The sequence below is a fragment of the Dipodomys spectabilis genome, unplaced genomic scaffold (genome assembly GCF_019054845.1).
Source record: "Dipodomys spectabilis isolate Male_0828 unplaced genomic scaffold, ASM1905484v1 ptg000783l, whole genome shotgun sequence".
NCBI lineage: Eukaryota > Metazoa > Chordata > Mammalia > Rodentia > Heteromyidae > Dipodomys > Dipodomys spectabilis.
The window spans coordinates 16,809,461-16,834,931 of NW_024871460.1; the positions used below are offsets into that span (position 1 = coordinate 16,809,461).

The following is a 25,471-nucleotide window of genomic DNA, read 5'->3' on the forward strand; positions in this document are numbered from 1 at the left end:
TTCCTAATGACAGCATACACATAAATGCAAACAGTGTATATTTACCTTTTAGTGTAGCTTAACCACCAGGTTAAAACCACTGTGTTGTGTTTATTATTCCAAATGTCCTGAATACTAGACCCATTGAGAATTAAATTAACATACTTTTTGAGCAACTAATAGATAACATAATCCAAAAGAAGATGTTGTCCACATTGAAAGTTTCTCTTTGTTGTTATTTTAAGGTTATTGTGTGTGTGTGTGTGTGTGTGTGTGTGTGTGTGTGTGTGTGTGTTAAAGTTGGTATCTTTTTTTTAACCAATACTAAAAAGCCCTTTAATTTGAGGGAGGGAGGGGCTTCTATTTCTGGAATTAAAGGAAATTTATAGAAAGTGTATTTGTTATATAATCATCCAAAAAGCCTAAATTTTGTTTATGACTGAGGACACTGAATTAAAAAAGCCCTTTAATTTGAAGGAGGGAGGGGCTTCTATTTCTGGAATTAAAGGAAATTTATAGAAAGTGTATTTGTCATATAATCATCCAAAAAGCCTAAATTTTGTTTATGACTGAGGACACTGACTAAAATAAGTTCAGTAGAATAAAATTGTAGTTGAGTTGGGTATCAGAGCTGAAGTGTTACAATGAGTGAGGACTGGGAAGTGGTGTATAAGGCACTGAAATCATGGAAGAAATAGGGTCCAGAAGAAAGCAGTTGGAAGATTTGGGCAGACAAAATGTAAGCAGTAAAACACCTCTGATTCTCTAAGAGGTGGTAAAAAGTAAGCTCTATTTCTGACTGACTTTTACAGTTTTTGACATTGTGAGGTCTTTTTTATTCTAATTTCCTGTCCTTAAAAATCCTAATATTGTTTGTGATTTGGTAGTGGTGGTGGTGGTTTTCGTTTTTGTTTAATCAGTTGTGGGGCTTGAACTCAGGGCCTGGGCACTGTCCTGGAGTTCTTTTGCTCAAAGCTACCACTCTGAGCCACAGCACCACTTCTGGTTTGAGGGGTTGTTTGGAGATAAGAGTCTCACAGGGACTTTTCAGCCCAGGCTGGCTTTGAACCACAATCTTCAAGTATGCCTTCTGAGTAGCTAGGGTTACAGGTGTTAACCACAGGTTTTTAAAGCCCCTTTTTACTTGATGCAGCCAAGTGATGCCTAAGCCAATGAAAATTCAGAATATAGAATAAAGAGGATTTGGAAACACATAGATCTGATGTTAATGAATTTGAACTTAGAAAGTCCAGTGGATATTTCATTAAGAGAAGTTTCCAGGTTTGAGAGTTTAAACACATCACGTATAGATAATAGTTGAAATTCTGTGAGTAGATGAAATCTTCCATTGAGAGTGAAAGGAGGAGGAGACTTGAGAAAAAAGTGTGAACACTACTATAATGGAGGATAGCTGAGGAAGGAGGATCTAGTGCCAGAGAACTGGCACAGAAATAAAAGTAGAGGGGTGTTCTCAGCAAAGTCAAGGTAGAATAAAAGAAAGTAAATGTCAAGTGCTCTGGAAAGATCAAGTTCGTTGAAAACTGAGGGTACGCTGGATTAGGCAGTGAGATGAGTAATAAATGGCCTTTGCTTCCTAGTATGGGTAAGAATTGAAAATCTGATTTCAGCATGTCAAAGAAAAACCTGTGAGTGAGGAAATGAAAAATGTATTGATGCATTCTCATGAGCATGTGAAAATACATCATGATAATGAGGGTAACAGGAGGGCTGAAATAGACCACGGAGGAATTCAAATAGCAGCTCCTTAACACATGAAGAAGTTTAACACCGAACAAGTTGTAATAGTTTATAGTGTGACAAAGCTAAGAAGTGGCAGATGGAACAAACAGCATCTGCGTTTAATGATTGCATATTCACCAGTATGTATAGACAAACTTTTAACCCAAAACAGTGGGGAAAATTCAGTGGTTTCTTTTAGGGATCAAATCTATTCTTTCCTAAATACAAAAGAAAATAAGTTGTGATTAGGGTGTGTTTAGTACTTGGGAAAATGTGTTGATTAAGAAGTCTCTGAATCATCATAAAGAAATGACTGATAAATATTTAAGGAGCTAGCATGTTTAACAGGATTTAAACATTATGCAGTAATAGTACATGTATCAAAACATTACAAGTTACATCCTTCACATATACAGCTCTTATATTTTTATGTGTTAAAGAATATATATTTCAAAAGCCACTGGAACAAAAATACCAAATTCATCCATTTTGCAAATGTGTAAAATGAAGTCAGTGAATTCAAGCAGAAACTTTGGTGCTATAGTGGGTTTTTTTTAAGGGGAAATCATTGGTATTTCAAAATAACATTAGCCAAAGTACATGTGAAATTAGAAATAATCTTAATAATTTGTTTATCTGCTCTTCTAGGGTTTAAACTTAGGGCTTTTGTCCTTGCTAGGCAGGCACTCTTACTACTTGAATCACACCTCCAGCCCTTAATTTAACACGGTTTGTGGGGGCATATCTTACCCTGTACATTTGTATGAAAATATTTGTAACATGTTTCTGAGCATCATATAAGAGATTAACTCTAGTTTTTGATATAAGAGCACCACCTACAGGCTTCTCAGGTATATGAAAATATAGTTTTAAACCTAATAAAAACCTGATAAATTCTTTCAAGTTTATTTTCTATAATTAGCCTATTGGTTATTTAAAAGTTGTCTGTTTGTGAGACAGTGCTCCCATATAATTGTCTGCTACATAGCACTGCTACCAAATCAGCAGTATTTGAGTATGTATATGCTGATATGATACTATAATTTGGAGTTAATATAATTTAACTGAAAATTGTTACTAGTTTTAATGTAGATTAATCTTTGAATGAAAATGAACAATTTTCACAGTGGGAGAATAATTTTTCATATTTTGATTATTTTGCCTGCTTATTTGTATGTTTGTTTCTGCATGAATTTAAAAATTTCTTCAGTATGCTTTGCTAAGAAACAAAACAGATCTTGTTATCTTTTTATTCTTGTTAAGGTAACTCAGAGCAAAGAAGCAGCTAAACTAGTATTTTATTATCAGCTCTTAAAATAAAATTGCATTTGGAAAAGCTGTTTTTTCTCTAACATATCATTCATTAAAATTTTTCTTACAAGGGAATTTACTCTTAATAAACTTAAAGACCAGTAGAAAAAACAACAAAAGAAGGAAGTATTGGCTATGCTGGCAGTGGAGATGATTGCTAAGCTCTTTGTGTTGGGCCTGTGTATCCTGTGCAATGATCTCTGTGTCCTGAAAGCAATTAAAAGCAAGATCCCTTTTGTAATATACTCTGATTCCATTGTAGACACTTTTTTGACCTGAACACATTTTCTGCAGCAGAATATATTTTTTAAGTCTTTTTTTTTCTTTTTTCTTTTTCTTTTTTTTGGGGGGAGGGGGGTCTGGTCTTGGGGCCTGAACTCTGGGCCTGGGCGCTGTCCCTCAGCTCTTCAGCTCAAGGCTAGCGCTCTACCACTTGAGCCACAGCGCCACTTCCGGCTCTTTTCTTTTTGCTTATGTGGTATTGAGGAATCGAACCCAGGACCTCAGGCATGATGCAAGGCAAGCGCTCTACCACTGAGCCACCTTCCCAGCCCAGCAGAATATATTTTTAAACCCTTGACTGCATATTTTCTTTAGAGAATGGGTTATTTTGTAGAAATGTGGCTTGGCTTTATTAGGAATAAAGTTTTTTTTGATAAGATATTTTCCAGCATTATTAATCTAAGTTGAAAAGACTATATGATATCTGTTACCAAAAAGAAAAAAAACCTCTTTTTTCCGAATTATAATTGCAGTAAGGTTATTTGGCTATCTACAAATTAGGTTACCTGGTTTTTAAACTCAGCAGAACTTAAAGAGCATGGTAGCTTAATCTGTCTAGTGTGCCAGGTACTTTGTTTGATTCATTCACCCACTCAGCAACTTAATGGGTATGAGAATAAATTTACTAATAATATACCTCTTTCCTTGTGATTTCGAAGACAAGCAGTAATATATATACTTTGAGTTCTCATGTGTTTTTTTTAAGTTCAGTGTGCAGTTTCTAAGAATTTCCCAGTATTTCTAATAACTCTTAACCTTTGTACCTAGTCTCCATACTTACCATTTATAGTTCCTAATTCTCTGTTACTTTAAAAATCAAGATGTTAACTTGTTGAGGTTTTATTAAATAAGAGGTTGTGCTTTTTAAATTCTGCTGAGGCATTGAGCTTTTCTCATTTATTTGTTTATTTTTTGTAGCTAAGTGACTTTATTTTTAATTGAGGGAAAATAAATGACCAGATCATGACCTGAATTCAAGATTGTTGAAATGTTTAACTATGTTACAATGAGACTTCAGGATAATACAAGAATTAATAATTCAGGAAAGTGTTGGCATTAGTTTTAACTTACTCTATAAGCTAAAAGATTTTCTTCTGTGATAATCAGATATATAATATATTTTTTATTTATTTATTTATTTTGTCTGGGCTGGGCACTGTCCTTCAGCTCTTCTGGGCACTGTCCTTCAGCTCTTCAGTTCAAGACTAGCACTCTGCCACTTGAGCCACAGCACCATTGGAGATAAGAACCTATGAACTTTCCTGCCCTGGCTGGCTTTGAACGGTGATCCTCAGATCTCAGCCTCCTGAGTAGTTAGGATTTAAGGCATGAGCCACTGGTGCCCAGCCAAATAATATTTTAAGCATTATTTTATGAGTTTATTTTTCAATAAGTGGAATCATTTATAATTCTGTAATAGGTTTAAGAGTATTAATGGTATAAATTTCTACTTTGCAGGAATTTTGAATATTTTGTTGTCTTTATCCAATCATTCACTAACTTATTAACAGAATCTTCAATCTAGTATCTTACTGTACTGTGCTTATATATAAAGTGCTGTAAAAGCAACATGATGATTTTAAAGATCTGAATATGTCGTTCAGTAAATATTGAGCTTTAGGTAAATTAAAATAAGATAAATACAAACAAATGAGCTAAAAAGAAAATATGGATGAGCTGGGCATTGGTAAATCACGCCTGTAATTCCAGCTACTCAAACAAAGATTCAGAGGATGAGGTTCAAAGCCAATCTAAGCAGAAAAATCTGGGAAATTCCATTTCTAGAGCAATGAGTGAAAAGCTGAGCTGGAGGTATGGCTCAAATGGTAGAGCACCAACCATGTTAGCACCCTGAGATCAAGCCCTAGTACTGAAAAAGAAAAACATGGATGATTCAGTTATCTAGCAATCCAAACATAAAAGATCCAATTTGAAACCTTCCTTGCCTGCCCAATGCATGTATGTTCTTAATTAGGGTGAAGTGCTTTCTCTAAAAGGAAAGAAATTAAATATCACATTGGAATGGTAGAAGCTTTCTAAGATTGGTAAACCGTACTTTATTGTATGCAATTTAATGCCTAAGATGTTGGGGTCTTTTGGTAAATGGTGACTTATTTAATTCTGTGTTTTAAAGCATGATAATTTCCAAAGTTTCTTTGGCTATCTTCCAGCTTGTGGAGAGACCCCCGAACAAATTCGAGCACCAAGTGGAATAATCACAAGTCCAGGCTGGCCTTCTGAATATCCTTCCAAAATCAACTGTAGCTGGCTCATTAGGGCAAACCCAGGGGAAATTATTACTATAAGGTAATTCTTTTTGTACTACTATATGATACTTTATTACAAAACAAATTCAGTTTCCAAATTGGAACTTGTAAGGTATGGTGACTGAAAAAGATTTTTCAGAAATACAAATAAGTTGTGACAGTGTCATCTTAAGAGTTAGAGTAATACTCAAAACATGTGTTTTAAGTAATGTTGGGCAATGAGATAAATAAAATTTACTAATCCTCTTGAAGATCAAGCTTATGTCTCCTTAGGTGAGTCCTCTACAAAAAGAAGTTAAAACTGATTTTTAAAGAAGTTAAAACTGATATGTACATGCACATAATTTGTGCATGTACATATATATGAAACTTTAAACAAGCGAATGCTACATCTAGAAAAATCTTTTTTATGTTTTTGTTTTTTTTTTTCTTTTTGTAACTAAAACAGAAAACATTGTTAAGGATACAAAATGAGATCTGGGCATGTAACCCAGTGGTAGAGTGCTAGTATATATAAGCTCTGAGTTCAGAGGGAGGAAGAGAAGGAAGAAGAGGAAAGGAGAAAGGGAGGGAAGGATGAAGGGAGAGAGGGAAGGAAGACACTATAAAACAAAAAGCAAAATAAACATAATTTTAAGTTTCTGACAATATGATATAATAAGAAAAGTTACAATTAATTTTGGCCAGAAACAGTGTTCCACACCAGTAATCCCAGCGGCTTGGCTTGGAGGTAGAGGCAAGAGGGTGGCCAGCCCTGTCAAAGTCCAAAAACAGCCCTCAGAAAGAAAAAAACAAACACCTTATCTGAAAAATAAAGTAAAAAGGATAAAGGTTCCCTTGTCTAGGGATTTCACAGTTCTAATTTAACAGCCTACCTTCCCATCTTTTTCCATCTTCCTTATTTATTATTTACTTTTTTCCTTTTGATTTACAATGCTGAGGCTTAGTCAGCGCGGGCACTCTGCTATGGTCCACAACTCCTGTTTTATATTTTTAAACTAATAAGAGAACCATTCTCTTGAGAAACATAACTGTCTCTGTTTTGCTTTTTCCTGTGGGAATGGGCCATTGTTTCCCTCAGTCTGTCTCCTCCAGGCAGATTGATCAAGAAAGATAAACCAGCACAGTTATCTTTCTGCAATAGTACCATTAGAATTTGACAAATAGACCTATTTCTGTTACATATAATATTACAAAGTCTAAGTGTGCTAAATGTAATATTACAAACTAATTATACTAAACGTAGCTGTCGGGTATTTTAAAGTTCTAATATAATAACAATTTTGCCAAATACGAGACTTCTAACATACAGTAACTAACATTTATAGAGATTTGAATCTTTTTTTTCTTTCTTTCTTTGTCTTTTTTGCTGGTCCTGGGGCTTGAACACAGGACCGAGGCATTGTCTTTGAACTTCTTTTGCTAAGCGTTAGCACTCCACCACTTGAGCTACAGCTTCACTTTCAGCTTTTTTTGTTACTTGTTGGAGGTCAGAATCTCACAGACTTTCCTGTCTGGGCTCTTTCAAACTGTGATCCACAGATCTCAGTCTCTTGAAGTAGTGAGGATTACAGGCATGAACCGCAAGCCCAGCAAGATTTTCATCTTTTAACCTAATCATTAAAGTTCAGTTTATCAGGTCACTATGAAAAACTTGGAAGTTAATGCCAGCCCAGGAGACTTACATGGAGATACCATCTCGTTTTGATCATGTGTTGGAGCAAGATGCAGAAAAAAATCAAGCGTATACTAACAAAGACAAAATTGGAGGTGAATTCTAGGTCTACAGGTAGATATCCTAAATTCCAGAAGTTAATCATTTGAGGTTTAAATAGGTAAAAAAAAAATAGTATAGTTTATAGTAATAACCAAAACACTTTTAAATGATACATAGATATATGTAAAGAGATTTTTACATGTGATTACTAATATAAAACCTTACATTAGTCAAATGAATATTATTCCATAATCAAATGCAGCTCATTCTAACATGCAAATTAGTTAGTATTAGGAAATTTTACATTGATTTAACTATTATAAGTCAAAATAAAATGTATATGATTATCTAGAATAGATTAGATGCTTTAAAGTATTTCGGTAGAAAGAAAATACACATTCATTCCTGAATATAAAATAAAAATCTTTACTAAAATTAAATTAGAAACATGGTTTTAAAAAATTTGGATTAAGGAGGGAAACAATAATTGCAGAGTATAAACAAGCAATACCAAGAGCTCTCTGTATAAAACTGGCTGAAGTTGGTAATATAAAGGTAATTTTACTTGTATTCTTCCTGAAATTCCAGATTGAGTCTCAGTATCCTATTTGAGTCCAGCTATTTTGCTCAAGAAAGCAGAAAAAAAATCCACAAACCACTACCTGAACCCTAACAAACATAAATGAATTTACTACCTACTGATTCCGTGGAGAATCTGTAAACCACCATTTGGTGCTAAATCTTGAATGGAGACTGACTTTAGGAACAAGAAGGAGAGGGCTTAAAATGAGAAAAGGGTCTGGAAGAGAGAGAAAGGAAAAGGACCTAGGAAAAGCCCTCTATAAAATCCACTCACGGGGCTGGGAAGGTAGCTCAGTGGTAGAGCGCTTGCCTTGCATGCATGAGGCTTGGGTTCGATTCCTCAGCACTACATAAGCAAAAAGAAAAAAGCTGGAAGTGGCGCTGTGGCTCAAGTGGTAGAGCGCTAGCCTTGAGCTGAAGAGCTAAGGGACAGAGCCCAGGCCCAGAATTCAGGCTCCACAACCAGACCCCCCCCCAAAAAAAAAAAAAATCCACTCACAACCAAAAATGTTAAGAAAAATGGCAAGTAAAATCAACCTGGAAGCCAGGAATGATGGTGTGCACTTATAATTCCAGGATTCAGGAGGCTGAAGCAGAAAGATCATGATTTCAAGCTTAGCCTAGGCTACATATCAAGGCCCTGTCTCAAAAAAACAAAAAACAAACAAAACTGGAATTTTATAAATTATTTCAGACATTCTAAAGATTTATGATGTCAGGAAGGTCTTAACCTTTCATCTAATAAAATCTATAGATTCTTTTCCAGCATAATGTTATTTAATTCAAAACAGGTATGTGTAGTTATATTAAAATAGTTATTTATATATTTTTTCTCACTTAACAATATATGCTTATTAACACATTGACATAGCACGTGACAGTCAGTCTAATAACTTTTGTAATGTCAAAGTAACTTAAGTATGAGTACTGTGTTTTGATATTTATAAAACTAAGAGGTAATATGAAAATAATTGGTTTCTAATGGTGACATAATGGCACATATTATAAATATTACCATGGTTTGTTTTTATACCATAATTGAAAGAAATAGAGGCTTTATTTTCACTAGAGGCTAGTGAAAGTAAAGTTATAAATTGTTTATGCATAATTTGCAAATTTGGAAAAATAGAAATACTGAATACTCCTACTTAGCCTTCATTAGAAAATAAAAGTATGTTTTAGGATTTGAACTAAAGATATAATATAGATGAAAGAAATAAGAATAACAATCTTGAGCTTCTTGTAGAGGAACAGAACCTTAAAAAACATTGATGTAGCCAGGCATCTGTGCTCATTCCTGCAGTTCTAGATACTCACAAGACTAAGATTTAGAGCATTATGCTTTGAAGACAGGGTGGGTCGAAAAGTGAGTGTGATTCTATTTCCTATTAACCAACAAAAAGCTGGGCTGGAGGCATAACTCAAGTGGCAGAATACCAGCCAAGCAAGCAAACTAAGCAAGCAAAAGGCCCTGAGTTCAAACCTCAGTACTGGTAGGGGAAAAAAAATTCATACACATATACACACACACACACACAGAAAGAGACAAGAATGAAGGAAAATAAGAACACTGAAATGGAAATTCTTAACCAAATATATTGAATCTTTAAAAAGCAGATTGAGTAGTCAATTTTATTGATTGGTTTGTATGATCTTACTATAGACTACTTTATAACAATGCACCTAAAACAAAACTAACATAGAAAGTCTAAAAGGGGAAGACAGAAAAAGCTTTAGAGATGCTAACCAAGAGAATGATAATATAGGAAGAGTAACATCAGATAGAATAAATACAGCTTGAGGCATAGTTAGTTAGTAGTATGAAATGGGATTATTCCCTAGAATGATTGATTAAAAAAAATAGCAAATTTGGTGTCTCTAATAACATAGCCTAAAATACATGCAAAGCAAAATGCAGAGAATTACCAACAAATTTGACTAAGCCATAGTTATAGAAGAAGGTTTTTAAATATACCTATGCTTAAATACACAAGTATATGGGACTTTTTTTTTAGTGATTATAAAATCACAAAAGAATTCTTCATGCATTTCAAACCTACAATGTTCACTTTTTGTTTGCTCATTGTTGCTTGCTGCACAGTCAAAATAGAGTATCAAAGCCTATATGCTTGGAAGTATATTTCTTAGAAACTCATAATTCTTGCCTTAAAGAGGAAATCATAATGGGACTAATTTCTATTTTAGGGAAATGATAACGGGGGATTGAACTCAAGGCCTTGCACTATATAGGCAGGTACTCTACCACTTGATCCATGCCTCCCAGTTCTTTTGCTTTTAGATTTGTGATCCTTCTATCTCTGCTTCCTGAGTAGCTGGAAATACATGTGTACACTACCACAAATGTCCTTTAAATGTGTTTTAAATAACCTTAGAAAAAGTATTGTATATCAGAACTGTTGGGAGTGTATCAAAAGAATGCTTAGAAAAGTTTACCATCTTAATTAAGCATTTCTTACTTTAAAAATCAGTTAGATGGAAAATAGGTAAGCTCAACATTTAATTCAGTGGTTTAGAAAAGGAATTACAGAGTAAACCTTAAAATAGAAAAGGAAGGAGCCAGCAATGGTTTCTTGACACCTGTAATTCTAGCTACTCAGGAGGATGAGATCCAGGAGATTTAGTTCAAAGCCAGCCTGGGAGGTAAATTTCTGAGATTTCTGTTTTCAAATAACCAGCAAAAAGTTAGGCTGGAGGAGACATGGCTGAATGCCAGCTGTGCAAGCAAGCCAAGCAAGTGCAAGGCCTCAAGTTTGAACTCTGGGGTGGGGTGGGGGGTGGAGAATCAGGTAAACAGTAAAATTGAATGGGTTTTTCACCAAAAAAAAAAAAAAAGGCTAGGCGCTGAATGAAAAAAATGAAAAAAATGTACAATAAATGAAAACAATTGATTTTAAAAGTCATCAAAGATTATTCTAGTTTTATTTAGATCTTTTTTGTGTAGTTTGATGGAATGGATCATGTATTACGGTTCGCTAGAAGGATAGAATTAATAATATATATATAAATATAAATGTGTCTGTACATACCATCATAATTGTTAAAGTAGATTTATTAGACTGGCTTACATGATTGTTGTCTGGACATTTCCACAATGGCTGTCTGCCAGATGCTGAAAAAAGGTTTGCTTTTGTCATAAGCAGTGGCTGATTTTGTTTATGTTCTTATTTATTATTTGATTTTTTTTGTTCTTTATTTGTGCCCATATTTTGTGAACTACATGATAATGTTTATAAAGTGATTTGTATAAAAGCAATTCCCAGTCTCAGGCTTTTCAAACTCTTTCTTGTTTCATCATTTTTGTTACTTTGTTCCTATTTGCTTTATAAAAAGTATGAGCTGTAAATTTTCTTTTTAGTAAGCATATGAGCAAGTTTACTCTAAGACAAAACTGACTTTCTCTGTGTATGGTTCAGTTCAGGAGATGATAGACACACTGGTGTTTCTGTTTCAAACACAGACAGTTTAGGATGTTGCAAATTAGTGGGTTTTTCTAAATAGTCTCACCAAGGAAAAGGAAAAAGGTGTCAACTATCTCCTAGTTTTGAGCATTCATTTGGAATCTCATATTACCTTATGAAAAAGAAGTGCTATTCTGGAATTTGGAAAAGAACACAAATATTAAGAACATAAATGCAATATTATTATTTGTTAATGATGTGGCTATTATGATTTGTTAATGATGTGTTAATTTGTTAATAATGATATCCCAAGAAAAGATATATCATTGTTACTATAAAGGTTTATAACAGTGTCCTGTGTTACATTGAATTATTAAGAAATTTTTTCCAAAAATTTTTAAGTAGCCTTTTCTAACTTTTCAAAATGTTTTGTAGTTTTCAGGATTTTGATATTCAAGGATCCAGAAGATGCAGTTTGGACTGGTTAACCATAGAAACGTACAAGAATATTGAAAGTTACAGAGCTTGTGGTTCCACAATTCCACCTCCATATATCTCTTCACAAGACCATGTTTGGATCAGGTTCCATTCAGATGACAGCATCTCTAGAAAAGGCTTCAGACTGGCATATTTTTCAGGTGTGTTTCTAAAAAGAAGATGCTATTGACCCAGGTTCTGTAGTATTAACTGTTCAGTCACTTCAGAGCTAATCTTCTGTGTCCATTTAACTGAGTAAACAAGGTAGCTGAGTTGAAGATTAGACACTGAAGTCAAGTACCTTAGAACTATACCTCCAAAAGGTGGTTTGTATAATCCTAATAAAATGATTAAGTTCATAAATTGAGGTTGGTTTTTTCCTAAAAATCTTAAATGCATTTATCTAAAATGTAGACCTTTCTCCCAAGTGCTTACCCATATCCTAAAGTTACTTCAGAATATACTTTTGTATGTATTAATTACTATCAGTCTTTACATCTTCAAAGAAAAGACTTGACCAGTTTCACCTCCATAGTTTCAGAAGTTTTTTTTTTTTTGCTTTTCTGAAACTATTTCCAAAAAGTATAACCAGATCATGCACATTCTTTTTTCTTAAAATTACAGTCTTTGTAATATTTACCTTCCAAAGCACATTTTCTATAATAAATTTTAGGTGGAGAAGTAAGCATTGTTCCAGCATTGCCAGTTTGGGAACTGTGGGACTCTAGCGTCGTTTGGATGCTTACCCTATGTTATTATAAGGATTGTTTAAGTTGAATACTAAAACTGTTGGAATCTATAAGCACATCAGTACTTTTTTTTCTCCCTTGTGTTTTGATAAAAAATGATGTCTTTAGCTTAACTTTTTGTGATACTTTGTGTTTATGTTTAAAAATAGAAATTACAAAATTATAAATTACAAAAATAGTTATGATTGCATAAAATATGGACAGTTTAATGATAATCTTAGCAAAAGTGAAGCCTAAAAGTTCGTAAAATGTGCCATGATGTATATAGCAAAGTATTAACTTGTTTATATATGAGGGACAACAAGGAAGTAAAGAATATGAAAAGAAGTTTGTGAAGGTGTTTGGAGTGAATTAATTTTTCTTCTGTTTTTGGTTTGTGCTGGTACCTTGAGCTCTCACTCAGCTTTCTTGCCAGGACAGGCACTGTGCTACTTGAGCCACACCTCTAGCCCAGCATTTTGCCAGTTAGTTGAAGAAGGAGTCTCAAGGACTTTTTTGCCCAGAGATCCTCCAGATCTCCTCCAGATCATCGGTAGGCTTACTGGCATGAGCTACTAGTGTCTAGCTGAATTTTTGTTCTTTAAGAATATTTATTTAGGTGGGCACTAGTGGCGCCCATGCTTATAAACGTAGCTACTCAGGAGGCTGAGATCTGAGGATCTCAGTTCGGAGCTAGCCCTAGAAGGGAAGTCTGTGAAACTCTTGTCTCCAGTTAACTGCCAGAAGACTAGAAGTAGCACTGTGCCTCGAAATGGTAGAGTACTAGTCTTGAGCAAAAAGAGCTCAGAAACAGCACGCAGGCCCCAAGTTGAAGCCCCACAACCAACAACAACAAAAAGAATATTCATTTAACTATTGTGTTACTTAAAATTCTCAGTATATATCCTACTTGACTTTGGTTCTGTACACCATTTTACTAAATGTTCCGTAAATGCTTCCAGCTATATGCAAAAACAGAATTGATCCATTCTCTCTTCAGATTGGGATGCAAAGAATTTCATAGAAAAAAATAATTGGCATTTAATTAATTAGTAATTAGTGCCAGTACTAATTTGTCACTAGAACTTAACCTATTTTGAACAGAACTTTTTTAAAGCCTTAACAGTGCCTACTTTATGTCTTCTGAAGAGTGTGTTTTTCTTCTTCCTGCTCCCCTGGCCACATACTCACAGGGAAATCAGAGGAGCCAAACTGTGCTTGTGATCAGTTTCGTTGTGGTAATGGAAAGTGTATACCCGAAGCCTGGAAATGCAATAACATGGATGAATGTGGAGATAGTTCCGATGAAGAGATCTGTGCCAAAGAAGCCAGTCCTCCAACAGCCGCTTCTTTTCAGCCTTGCGCTTACAACCAATTCCAGTGTCTGTCCCGTTTTACCAAAGTTTACACTTGTCTTCCTGAATCTTTAAAATGTGATGGCAACATTGACTGCCTTGACCTAGGAGATGAGATAGACTGTGCTGTGCCAACTTGTGGGCAGTGGCTAAAGTATTTTTATGGTACTTTTAATTCGCCCAACTATCCAGACTTTTATCCTCCTGGGAGCAATTGTACCTGGTTAATAGACACCGGTGACCATCGCAAAGTCATTTTGCGCTTCACTGACTTCAAACTTGATGGTACGGGTTATGGTGACTATGTGAAAATATATGATGGATTAGAGGAGAATCCACACAAGCTTTTACGTGTGTTGACAGCCTTTGATTCGCATGCTCCTCTCACCGTTGTTTCTTCTTCTGGACAGATAAGAGTACATTTTTGTGCTGATAAAGTCAATGCTGCAAGAGGTTTTAATGCTACCTACCAAGTAGATGGCTTCTGTTTGCCCTGGGAAATACCCTGTGGAGGCAACTGGGGGTGTTACACTGAGCAGCAGCGGTGCGATGGGTACTGGCATTGCCCAAATGGAAGGGATGAAATCAATTGTACCATGTGCCAAAAGGAAGAATTTCCATGTTCCCGAAATGGTGTCTGTTATCCTCGTTCTGATCGCTGCAACTACCAAAACCATTGCCCAAATGGCTCTGATGAAAAAAACTGCTTTTTTTGCCAGCCAGGAAATTTTCATTGTAAAAATAATCGCTGTGTGTTTGAAAGTTGGGTGTGTGATTCTCAAGATGACTGTGGTGATGGCAGCGATGAGGAGAATTGCCCGGTTATTGTGCCTACCAGAGTCATAACTGCAGCCGTCATCGGAAGCCTTATCTGTGGCCTGCTGCTCGTCATTGCATTGGGATGTACTTGTAAGCTTTACTCCCTGAGAATGTTTGAACGAAGGTCAGTATCCAGGTAAAACTAGCGTGATTGTGCTGTCTGCAACAGAAACACGGCCCTTATGTTTGCCACAAGTCCTTCCATGTTATTGCCAAAATATTTTTGTTTTATGTTAGTTTAGAAATGTATCTATTGTTTAACAACTTACAATGTTAGTATGAAAAGCCTAAGACTCAAGGCTAACCCATTCCAACTATGAAATGCTTAGATTTATGAGAAAAGCCCATCAATGTTACCATCTCTTCTTTTCAGATGAACATGTTTGGTAGATCTTTTGTATGCTACAACTCTCAGTTCTAATTTTTTAACTTGTATTTTACAAGTGTTCAGTGATACCATGTATTTGTGGAAAGCAATCTTGAATTGAAAGAAAATTGAATAAGGCACAATCTCACAAGCAGTTTACAGTTAGGAAGAAGGAATTGGTATATGGAATAATATTACAAACTGCAAGTCCTAAAAGAGCTGTAAAACAGAGTGGTAATCTGACAGAAGGATATGGAAGGGTTTACTTGGAGGGGTGCCATTTGAAATGTGTGAGTAGACTATAAATAGAGAAAAGGCATTGGAGTTAAAAACCTAAGAGACTGTAGAAATGGGAATGCCCTGCATTGCTTGGAGATGAGTATGTAGTTCATTTGGTCTGGAGCCTAAGACACACATGAAAGACTAATAGGTGATGAGATTGGGCACAAATCCAGCATCCTATTATACAGTTTCATAAAAGCTGTGCCTCAGAGTTCTCAGTTCAGTAAGACAATTACCTATTAAAAGGATAACCTCTTTAGGGAAAGTAGTTTTCAGTGTAGGGCAGAGGAAATTGGACCTGGGAGAAGTTAATCTTACAGAAGGCCCCCAAACGGCTATTGTGGAAACAATGACTTCTAGTCTAATGGAGTCACAAATAATAGGTTTAACAAAGGACATACCAGACAAGTAGGCTTAAAAACAAACAGAAAGCACAGCATCATGATAGTTATGGCATCTTTTCCTTGAACAGTGAAATGGCAAGGCACCTTTCTGCCACACCTAAACAAAAGAGCAGCATGGGGCTGGGAATGTGGCTTAGTGGTGGAGTGCATGCCTAGCATGCATGAAGCCCGGGTTTGATTCCTCAGTACTACATACACAGAAAAAAGCCAGAAGTGGCTCTGTGGCTCAACTGGTAGAGTGCTAACCTTGAGCAAAAGAAACTCAGGAACAGAGCCCAGGCCCTGACTGGTTAAAAAAAAAAAAAAAAGCAGGATAAAGGCCCTGTGTAGATAGACTGTCCACTTCATTTTCCATTCCCAGGGTAAAGATAACACAGAGTTAAGTTTGGTTGAATGACTTCAGCTTTAAAAATAATCAGATATAAGCCAGGCACCCGTGGCTCATGCCCATAATCCTAGCTACTCAGGAGGCTGAGATCTGAGGATTACAGTTCAAAGCCAACCCAGGCAGGAAAGTCTGTGAGACTTATCACCAGAAAACCTGAAATGGCACTGTGGTTCAAGTGGTAGATCACTAGCCTTGAGCTGAAGAGCTGAGGGACAGCGCCCAGGCCGAGTTCAAGCCCCATGATCAACCAAAAAAGAAAAAAAGAAAGATATACAAAGACTCAGATATTTTTAAGTAGTAGAAAGTAATTGCCTTTTTTAACCCTTTTCTATACTCTGTTCTTAAAGATCATTTGAAACCCAGTTGTCAAGAGTGGAAGCAGAATTGTTACGAAGAGAAGCCCCTCCTTCGTATGGGCAGTTGATTGCTCAGGGTTTAATTCCACCAGTGGAAGATTTTCCTGTCTGTTCCCCTAATCAGGTATATTGCAATTTCTGATTTTTATTGTCTCATAAAACACAATCTATACCTGAATGTGTGTTGAACAAGGACCCTTGATTGGTAGAAATTTGCAATCAAGTTAAGGACTAAATGTATGGAGAATTTAAAATTATAATTTTTCTTATATTTTAACACAAAATCAAAAGACTTTTTTATTTTTCTGATTTGGTTTGATTCTTAAGCATTTCATTGTTAGAGTAATTTAATACACTAAAATTCATAAGTAACTGGCAAATTATTTTCAACTTGAAACATTCAAAGATGAGAAAGAATACTAAAGTTAATATACTAATGATGTCACATGTCAGACTAACCAGTTAGAAGTAAAAGTAACTGAACTACGTTAAAATCTTTCTTGCAGGGGCTGGGAAGGTGGCTCAGTGGTAGAGAGCTTGCCTTGCATGCATGAGGCCCTGGGTTCGATTCCTGAGGACCACATAAACAAAAAGTAAAAAGCCGGAAGTGGCTCTGTGGCTCAAGTGGTAGAGTGCTAGCCTTGAAGAGCTGAGGGACAGCTCTCAGGCCCCACGACCAGACCCAAAAAAAAAAGAATTCGACCCATTTTCTCTATATAATAGTAACTCATTCTTTATTTATGTTTCTGAATTTATTATTATATTTCCCAGTGGGTTTTTAAGCTTTCTTTTTTTTTTTTTCTTTTGCTTACGTGGTGCTGAGGAATCAAACCAGGGCCTCATGCATGCAAGGCAAGCACTCTACCACTGAGCCACCTTCCTAGCCCTTAAGCTTTCTTTTTTAAGATTTAAGAATATGTCTCTGGGTTCATATCAGGCACAGAAGTGTGTGTGTGTGTGTGTGTGTGTGTGTGTGTACATACATATATATTTAAATTGTAAACTTACCCAGAAACATTTATAAAAATAGTCCTCTATTAGAATTAAGAACTCAGTGAGGTAATTTCAAAATAAGCACAATTTCACTTTTGATAGATGAGCTTGCTTATTATTATGGTCTTTATCCTCATAGGAAATACTCGTTGAAAATTTGTAGCTTTTGAACCTTTCTCTAAATGTTCCTTGTAATTTAGAATTCCCACTGTTTGAAAGTGTGTGTGTAAAATAGAATAGGAAAAAAATCTAAATTGTGGCTTCTTTATATATATCTTCTCTGCCATGAGGTGGGGTGGATTTTTTTGTAAGTAGAAATCCAGACCAAGGTTAATTCCACTTACTCATTCACTACTGCACCCCTGAACACTTACTAGAAGGCACACAGTACCCACAAGACTTCCCTCACTCCCAATACCAACTGCAAGTTTAGAGGCTTCCCCCAACAACCCTCAGGGTTTCATTTTCAGTAGGAGCACTCAGATAAGTCACTGGGGACTGTTTACTTCTTGCTTCCACTTATTACTAGATTCAGATTAAAACTGAAATTCGGAAGGATGCTGAACACATAACTTTTAGTTGCCATTTTACCAGAAACTGGAGAGCAGTGTCACACGTGTGACAGATAGTGTACAAGCGGTATTACCAACTTGACACTAACTAAGCCCCCCTGTCTGGAGCTTTTATCAAGATCATAATTAATTGCCTAAGTGGCTCATCTCAGTCTCTAGACCCTTCTAAGGTTGACATCACCTGACTAAAGCCACCATCACACTAAGTCAAGTTGTTGCTGTCTAGCTAGCACAAGGCCTCCAGGCAGACATTTCTGTCAGGCATGACATTCCAGAGGTTTAGAGATCATATCCCCGAAGCTCAGGTCAAAGGCTTTGAGTAAGATTAAATTCTTCAACTAAGATAAAAAGCCCGTTCTCCAAGGTTTTAATTTACCCTTCTGTGAGAGCATTCTACTTCAACTACACATTTAAAGTGTGTTCATGAATACTAAGCTTAATTTTATTTAATGAGATTAAATTCAGGTTTAAAATTTCTGGTAATTATCAAAATTCCATAGCAGTTTTGGGGAAAAAAATTATTATCTCATTTAAAATAAATGCTTTTCAGCATAGAGGTAGCTCCACAGGAAGAATACTTGCCTAGCAAGCACAGGCTCTGAGCTGAGACCCCAAAACCACCAAAGAAAAGGAAGAAAGGCCTTCTGAGAACGTGCTGTTTTATAACCTGAAGTGTAGAAAATTATTTCTAAGACTTCTGTGAGATTCTCCCTACAGGGTGCTATTCACCTGGACTGTGACAGACTCGAGTGTTAAAAGTAGTATTAATATATACTGGAGACATTATTAATTTAGCTGGGTGGGAGCCACAGAATGGTACTTGAAGAACCTTCTATTCACTGCAGCATTTCACAACCTGTTGCTCACACAAAGCCAGACATCCTGAATGCTAAACACTGATCACTGCTGGAGGAGTTCATTCTGATGGGAGCCACTTCTTTTTTTCATTATGTATCTCTTAATTGGTGAGAAAAATCTAACTCCCTTGTACTGCAGGTCTATGTGTACTGATACCCACATTTCCTGTTGACAATCTGTACTTTAGTAAAACTAAACTCTGACATTTTCCTATCTTAGTAGCTTCGTGGCCTTCCTTGGATGACATTCCTAGCACTATGGAAAGACCTATGTGGAAACCACAAAATATCCATACCAGTCACAATGACCAATGGAGAACATAGCTATCCTACTTTCCTCAGACACTTCTCTTCTTTTTTCTGTGAGGGGAAAGACAAGAGTTTGTGGGAAGGCTTTTCATTTGAAGGAGAGAATATCAATACACCTTATTTTAAATGATCATTAATGCCTGGTTGAGTACAGTGGTTCAAAGTTTGAATACTTTGTTTTATAACCACTAGGTGGAGCATGAAGACTATATTCCGTGCATTTTGTAAAAATATTTTTATCCATCTAGAGAAAATACATTTTTCTTTTAGTTGGGCTAGACATTTTCATATGTACTGATTAAAAATCAATTTTTATTAACCACAGAATTAAAAGCTCAAAGTAGGAGACATATTGGAGCTAGTGATAAAGACACACTATGATGGGAGAAAAAAAGTCACCACTAAAAAAAAAAAAAAAAGCAGAGAAACCAGTATGATTTATGCCCAACACAAACTGTAGAAAACAAAATAACCCTTAAAAATTAAGACAGAATCTAAATGCCTATAATAACCTTGGTGTTGCCTCAGTATCTATTAATTCAACAAATCCTTGAAAACCAAGTCTGAAATATAGTTCTTACATATTTGTGCAGGTCAGCCTTATAAATCAAGTATAACTTGTTTGTATTTTTTTTAAAAAACCAAACATTAAAAGAAGCCTAGTTTTCACACTAGCCTCTTAGCAAAATCATATGAAAGATGTTTGCCTTCCTTCCTAGTTGTAGAAGTACCAAGTTATTTTATGCCCTACCTTTGTTACACTGTACTTTAGAATTGGATAATTATAGTTTTGAAACAGTAACTTTTTATATTTGACACTAAGAATCATTGTTAAGTTGAATGTTTAAAATGAAGAATCAAGAAAATCTTCCAGGGGCAGGACATGGTCCACACCCACACTACTACTCAAGAAGCAAAGATCAGAAGGATTTTGTTCAAGAACAGCCTAGACAAAAAGTTAATGAAACTCTTCCTTCCCTGACCCCATTTCCACAAATAAGCTAGGTATGGTGGTGTATAACCGTAATCTAACACAGGAGGTGTAAGTAGATGGGTCTCAAGCCAAGATGAAAACAAGACTATCTCCAAAATGGATAACCAAAGTAAAAAAGGCTAAGGACATGGCTCAAGGGATATAGCCTAACAAGTACAAGGCCATGCGTTTAGACCTCAGTACTGGAGTGTGAGTGAGGGAGAGGAAAGAGCTAGTTGGAGAGAGAAGTAAGAGAGGAAGGAGTTGAGAGATCTTAAACAGAGAGACATGATTCAAGGTATAGATTAGATTCTACAGGATAGAGGCCAGAGAATTTAATCCATCCTAATAACAATGAGTAGAAGAAGTTTTAGCCACAACATATTCTTAATACAAGAATGTTACCCATCTCAATTCTTTGTGTTACTTAAGATTTTTTCTTATTTTCCTAGGCTTCTGTTTTGGAAAACCTAAGGCTAGCTGTACGATCTCAGCTTGGCTTTACTTCAATCAGGCTTCCTATGGCAGGCAGATCAAGCAACATCTGGAATCGCATTTTTAATTTTGCAAGATCACGTCATTCAGGGTCATTGGCTTTGGTCTCAGCAGATGGAGATGAGGTTGTCCCTAGTCAGAATGCCAGCAGAGAACCTGAAAGAAATGCTCACAGAAGTTTGTTTTCCGTGGAGTCTGATGACACAGACACAGAGAGTGAGAGAAGAGATACAGCTGGAGCTTCTGGTGGGATTGCAGCACCTTTGCCCCAAAAAGTCCCTCCCACAACCGCAGTCGAGGCTGTCGTGGGAGCAGGTGGAAGTTCCTCAACTCAGAGCACCCGAGGCAGTCACCCAGATAATGGAAGAGAAGTGACCAGTGTGGAACCCCCAAGTGTGAGTCCAGCCCGGCACCAGCTTTCCAGTGCTTTCAGTCGTATGACTCAGGGACTACGTTGGGTACGTTTTACATTAGGTCGATCAAATTCCGCAAGTCAGAACCAGAGTCCTTTGAGACAACTTGATAATGGGGTAAACGGAAGAGAAGATGATGATGATGTCGAAATGCTCATTCCGATTTCTGATGGAGCTTCAGACACTGATGTTAATGACTGCTCCAGACCTCTTCTTGATCTTGCCTCCGATCAAGGACAAGGCTTTAGGCAACCGCACAGTGCAACAAACCCTGGAGTAAGGCCAAGCAATCGCGATGGCCCCTGTGAGCGCTGTGGAATCGTCCATACTGCCCAGATACCAGACACTTGCTTAGAAGCAGCATTGAAAAATGAAACGAGTGATGATGAGGCTTTGTTACTTTGTTAGTCCTAATCACATAAGGGAGATTGTATACAAGTTGGAGCAATATCCATTCATTGTTTTGTAACGTTACAATTAAACTAGTTTTAGTTTACAAAAAAAAAAAAAAAGATGCAGGATGATTTCTTATTATATGTTAGCCTGCATAGTTAAACAACTTGTAACTCTATGAACGTAGAGTTTACTCTTTTAGCAGCTAAAACTACATTATGTGTTCATATTGTTCAGTAATGTTCTTCCATTTGTTTTTAATTGTTTTCATCCTGGTACTGTAGTTCACAGTAGAAATACAGCTGCTTAAACTCAGTTGACTGTCATTTTATCCGTCCTATGTTAAAAAAGATTTGTTTGTACAAAATGTCTTCTAATTGAGTCTTTTATGCTTTTGCCAATACACAAATTATTACATTAGATGTTAAGGTTGTTGTTGTACAAAAAGAAAACACTTATACTCACCTTGTTTGCATACATTTGTCCATTATTGAATTTCATTATAATATGCATTTATCAAAGGGAAAAAACTTCCTCAAAATTTTTTTCTTATGTTGAACATAGTGATATGAAATTTAGGTAGAGTTAGATAAATTAATGGCAAAAACAAACCTTTTATAGATTTTCTAATATTGACTTTAATACTCAAATATGGTACAAACCAAATGGTAAAATCCCATTTCATATTTCTGTTTTCATCTCTATTTTGGGACAGAATTAAATGGATGAAGATATTCTACTATGCATTAAATCTTGAACTTTATAAACTGTGTACAAAAATGGTACATGCTAAGTTCCAGCTGGTCTTGTCTTTCCCTAGTCTAGGGGTACTCTTGTATTGGCCCTCGGGATTTGCACTAAAATCGTAACAAGGTCTCAGATGAGTTTAGTGCATAAGCACTATCACTTTAAATAGTATTCTTTGCTACCACAGTGACTATATATTTCCATAGCTTTCTGGAGGGATGGGGGATCATTTTTATTACAATTTGAAATTGCTTTGCTGGTTTCATATTTATTTGTTGTATTTAAAGTTTTCATTATTGTAAGAGTGATTTTTTTTCAGTATATTTTATTCATGGGGGTCATGCTATACTCTGGAAGAAAAGCAAATTTAAAAATTCAAATTGCCCCCCCTTTTTTAAGTATAGTGAGTTGCAAAAACCCAGGGTTTTTTTTATTGTTAATTCCTATTTATTTATTCTTTAGCTGTCTGTTTTAGTAGCTTAATGATTGAGTATGAAAAATGTATCTGTGTGTGATTATTGCTATTTATTAAATTTTAAATACTTTGCTGAATGTCATTTTAAAGCATGTTTGAGGTCTTGTGTATTTGTCCTGTTATGCTGTCAGGAAGAACTGACTAAAATGTTTTAATATGTATCAGAAATTAAAATGATTTTTTTTATTGCCTTGAGGTACTTTTTAAACCAAAGTTGTTCTTTGTTTCCGTTGAATCTAGACGCATGTACAAATTCAGGCATCAGAGTACGCAATACATTTAGAAGAAAATGGAAGGAGATGTAGCAACCTTGACTTTGTAGTAAAGCAGTAGCTTGCTTGAAGGGTAAAATTCCCTACAGACTTGAATATCAATTTACCTATTAAGAAAACTGTCTCCTAATTGATGTGTCTCATATAATATACCCTTTTTATTATTTTCATATACAAAATATTGTACTGGCAGAATTCAGGTTAGCAAATTAGTCATCTTTTTAGGGATGAGGAGCATTTTTCTTCTGCAAAGGGCCAATGTGAATATTTATAGCATTCACATGCCTAGATTTTTTAATTTCACGTTACTGATGAAGCTAGATTTATCTAATTTCAAGTCCCACTTGAAGTTGGGCCAGATCAAGTGAGTTCGCTGGCCATTTACAGCCCAGGGACCAGACATTCCCGAATCACCTCTAATGTATGTAGGCCCTAATAGTCTTATCCACCAGAGAGGTTGGTGGTTTTATTTTCTCTGTTTTTTTTCCCTCAAGTTCTGGGGATCAAACATAGAGTCTTGTGCATACTGCTGACATACTTTGTTTTGTGTTGTTTTTTAATTGACTTATATAATTCCCTGGTTTAAACAGTAAAAGGTAAGTTCCTCTCCTGCTCCTGAAACGCATCTTTTAGTTCCATTTTGAATTGACACCAGATTCTTGTATATTTCTACAGAAAAAAATCATATATTTGACATACAGTATATAAACATATACTATATGTGCATCAGTGCCATACATTGTAGTGTAGGTTATACAGCGCATGTTTGCTATACCCTTTCTCATGTGGAATATTCTCATTAGAATTTGAATATTTATGCATCTTTAAATTAATTATTTCTCTAAATTCAGGGCTTTTTTGGTCTCTTTCCAGGAGTTACCTAGTTTTCCCAAAGCTACTAAATAATTCTCTCTTTACTGATTTGAAATAGAAGTTTTTTTTTGGTCGGCATAGGCCTTGAACTCAAATCTTGGGCATTGGCCCTGTGATTTTCTGCCCAAGGCTAGCACTCTACCACTTTGAGCCAAAGTTTCACTTAGAGTTTTCTGGTAGTTAATTGGAAATAAGAGTCTCACAGTCTCCTGCCCAGGCTGGCTTTGAACAGTGAGGCACCAGCACCCCACTGAAATAGAATTTGTATATAGTAAATTTCCACAATATTTCTGTGTTTTAAAACTAATTCTGTTCTCTCCAATCAATCTGCATCTCTTTGTACTAATACTTCATTGTATAATAACTCATTTTAAAATACATTTCAGGTAGTCTTATTTTGACATTTGAACTTCAGAGTCAACTTCCTGAGTTTACAAAACTTTTTTTTCTGGATAGGTTTACTATTAGAGGTTAATGTACAGTAGGTAATTGGACATCATTGTCTGCTTTTCATCTAAATCATGACACCTCTAATGACCCTCATGTCTTGTTGTTTTCTACATATTATTTACATTCTGCTTTAGACATGTTTTTAAAGAATGTACTCTCACAAGTTTTATCACTTTGCCATAGGTAAAAATTTTTCCCATTTGTTTACTTAACTAAATTTTAGTACATAGAAAAGCTAGTAGGGTTTTTGGTGTAACTGTTTTATCCAGCCCCAAAACTTCATTTTCTTAAACTTTCGTAGTAGTACTTATGTTTGTTATTTTATATTTTTCAACCACACAATTATGTCATCTGAAACACAGATCAGTAAACTGTTCCAGTTAACATACTTCCGAGTGTCTTAATTTAGTTGGATTGTCTAGTACTCTGGATTGATGTTAAATAACACTGACAATACAACAGTGAGGTACTGAAATAGACTTAGTCCTCACATTACCCACTAATCCCTATTTTAAGCATATTTTTAGGAACAGATGCTGAATTTCACTACAATCCTTGCCAACATCTGTAGAGATACTCATGATTCTTCTTTGGATTCTAATATAATGGATATCATTAATTTGTTCTATTAGTTTGCATTCCTCTTTGATACCTGGTTTCAACCTACTAGGTCAAGATGCTGTCCCTGGGGCCTAGATCCTAATTAATTTTCTCTTTTACTACTACCTAAAAAAAGAAATAAAAGAAAAAGATTTAAACTTAGTTATGTCTGACTTCACAGTTCTAACATGGACTGTAAGGTGAATTTATACAACAATCAGGGAAAACTAGTCTTTAGATTGGGTTATCCAAACTCACTGTGACAGATTTATCACCATAATGATCAAAGCTATCTCATAAGATTATTGTAAGGATAATAATAAAGATCTCATACATGTCTTGACTACTTATTGCTGCATAACAGATTACTCCTAACTTTTATGCTTGAAGTAACTGCAGTCACAAATCACTAACTCGTGGCTGGTGAGTCAGTGCTGGTGCTGGCCAGAGCTCTGTCAGGAGCTTGGGATCCTCTTCATAGTCCTTCCACTGGGCTAAGTGTGCTTCCCGACATGATAGAAGCACAAGGCTTCTTAGGACTAATTCTCGGAAGTGCTAGGATATGACCAGCCACAC

General features: G+C 35.8%; 1 protein-coding gene across 2 annotated transcripts in view; it reads left to right on the forward strand.

Annotated features, from left to right (window-relative positions):
• The window catches only part of Lrp12 (LDL receptor related protein 12), a 56,474-nt gene extending 33,579 nt beyond the window's left edge, over positions 1 to 22,895 (forward strand). For both annotated transcript variants that reach the window (XM_042673141.1, XM_042673142.1), the window contains 5 exons: positions 5,484 to 5,619; positions 11,733 to 11,935; positions 13,696 to 14,800; positions 16,465 to 16,597; positions 20,630 to 22,895. In XM_042673141.1, the coding sequence (XP_042529075.1) occupies positions 5,484 to 5,619; positions 11,733 to 11,935; positions 13,696 to 14,800; positions 16,465 to 16,597; positions 20,630 to 21,493 (2,441 nt within the window). In that variant the 3' untranslated portion in view covers positions 21,494 to 22,895. The remainder of the gene's footprint in view (positions 1 to 5,483; positions 5,620 to 11,732; positions 11,936 to 13,695; positions 14,801 to 16,464; positions 16,598 to 20,629) is intronic.
• Positions 22,896 to 25,471: the final 2,576 nt, after the last annotated feature.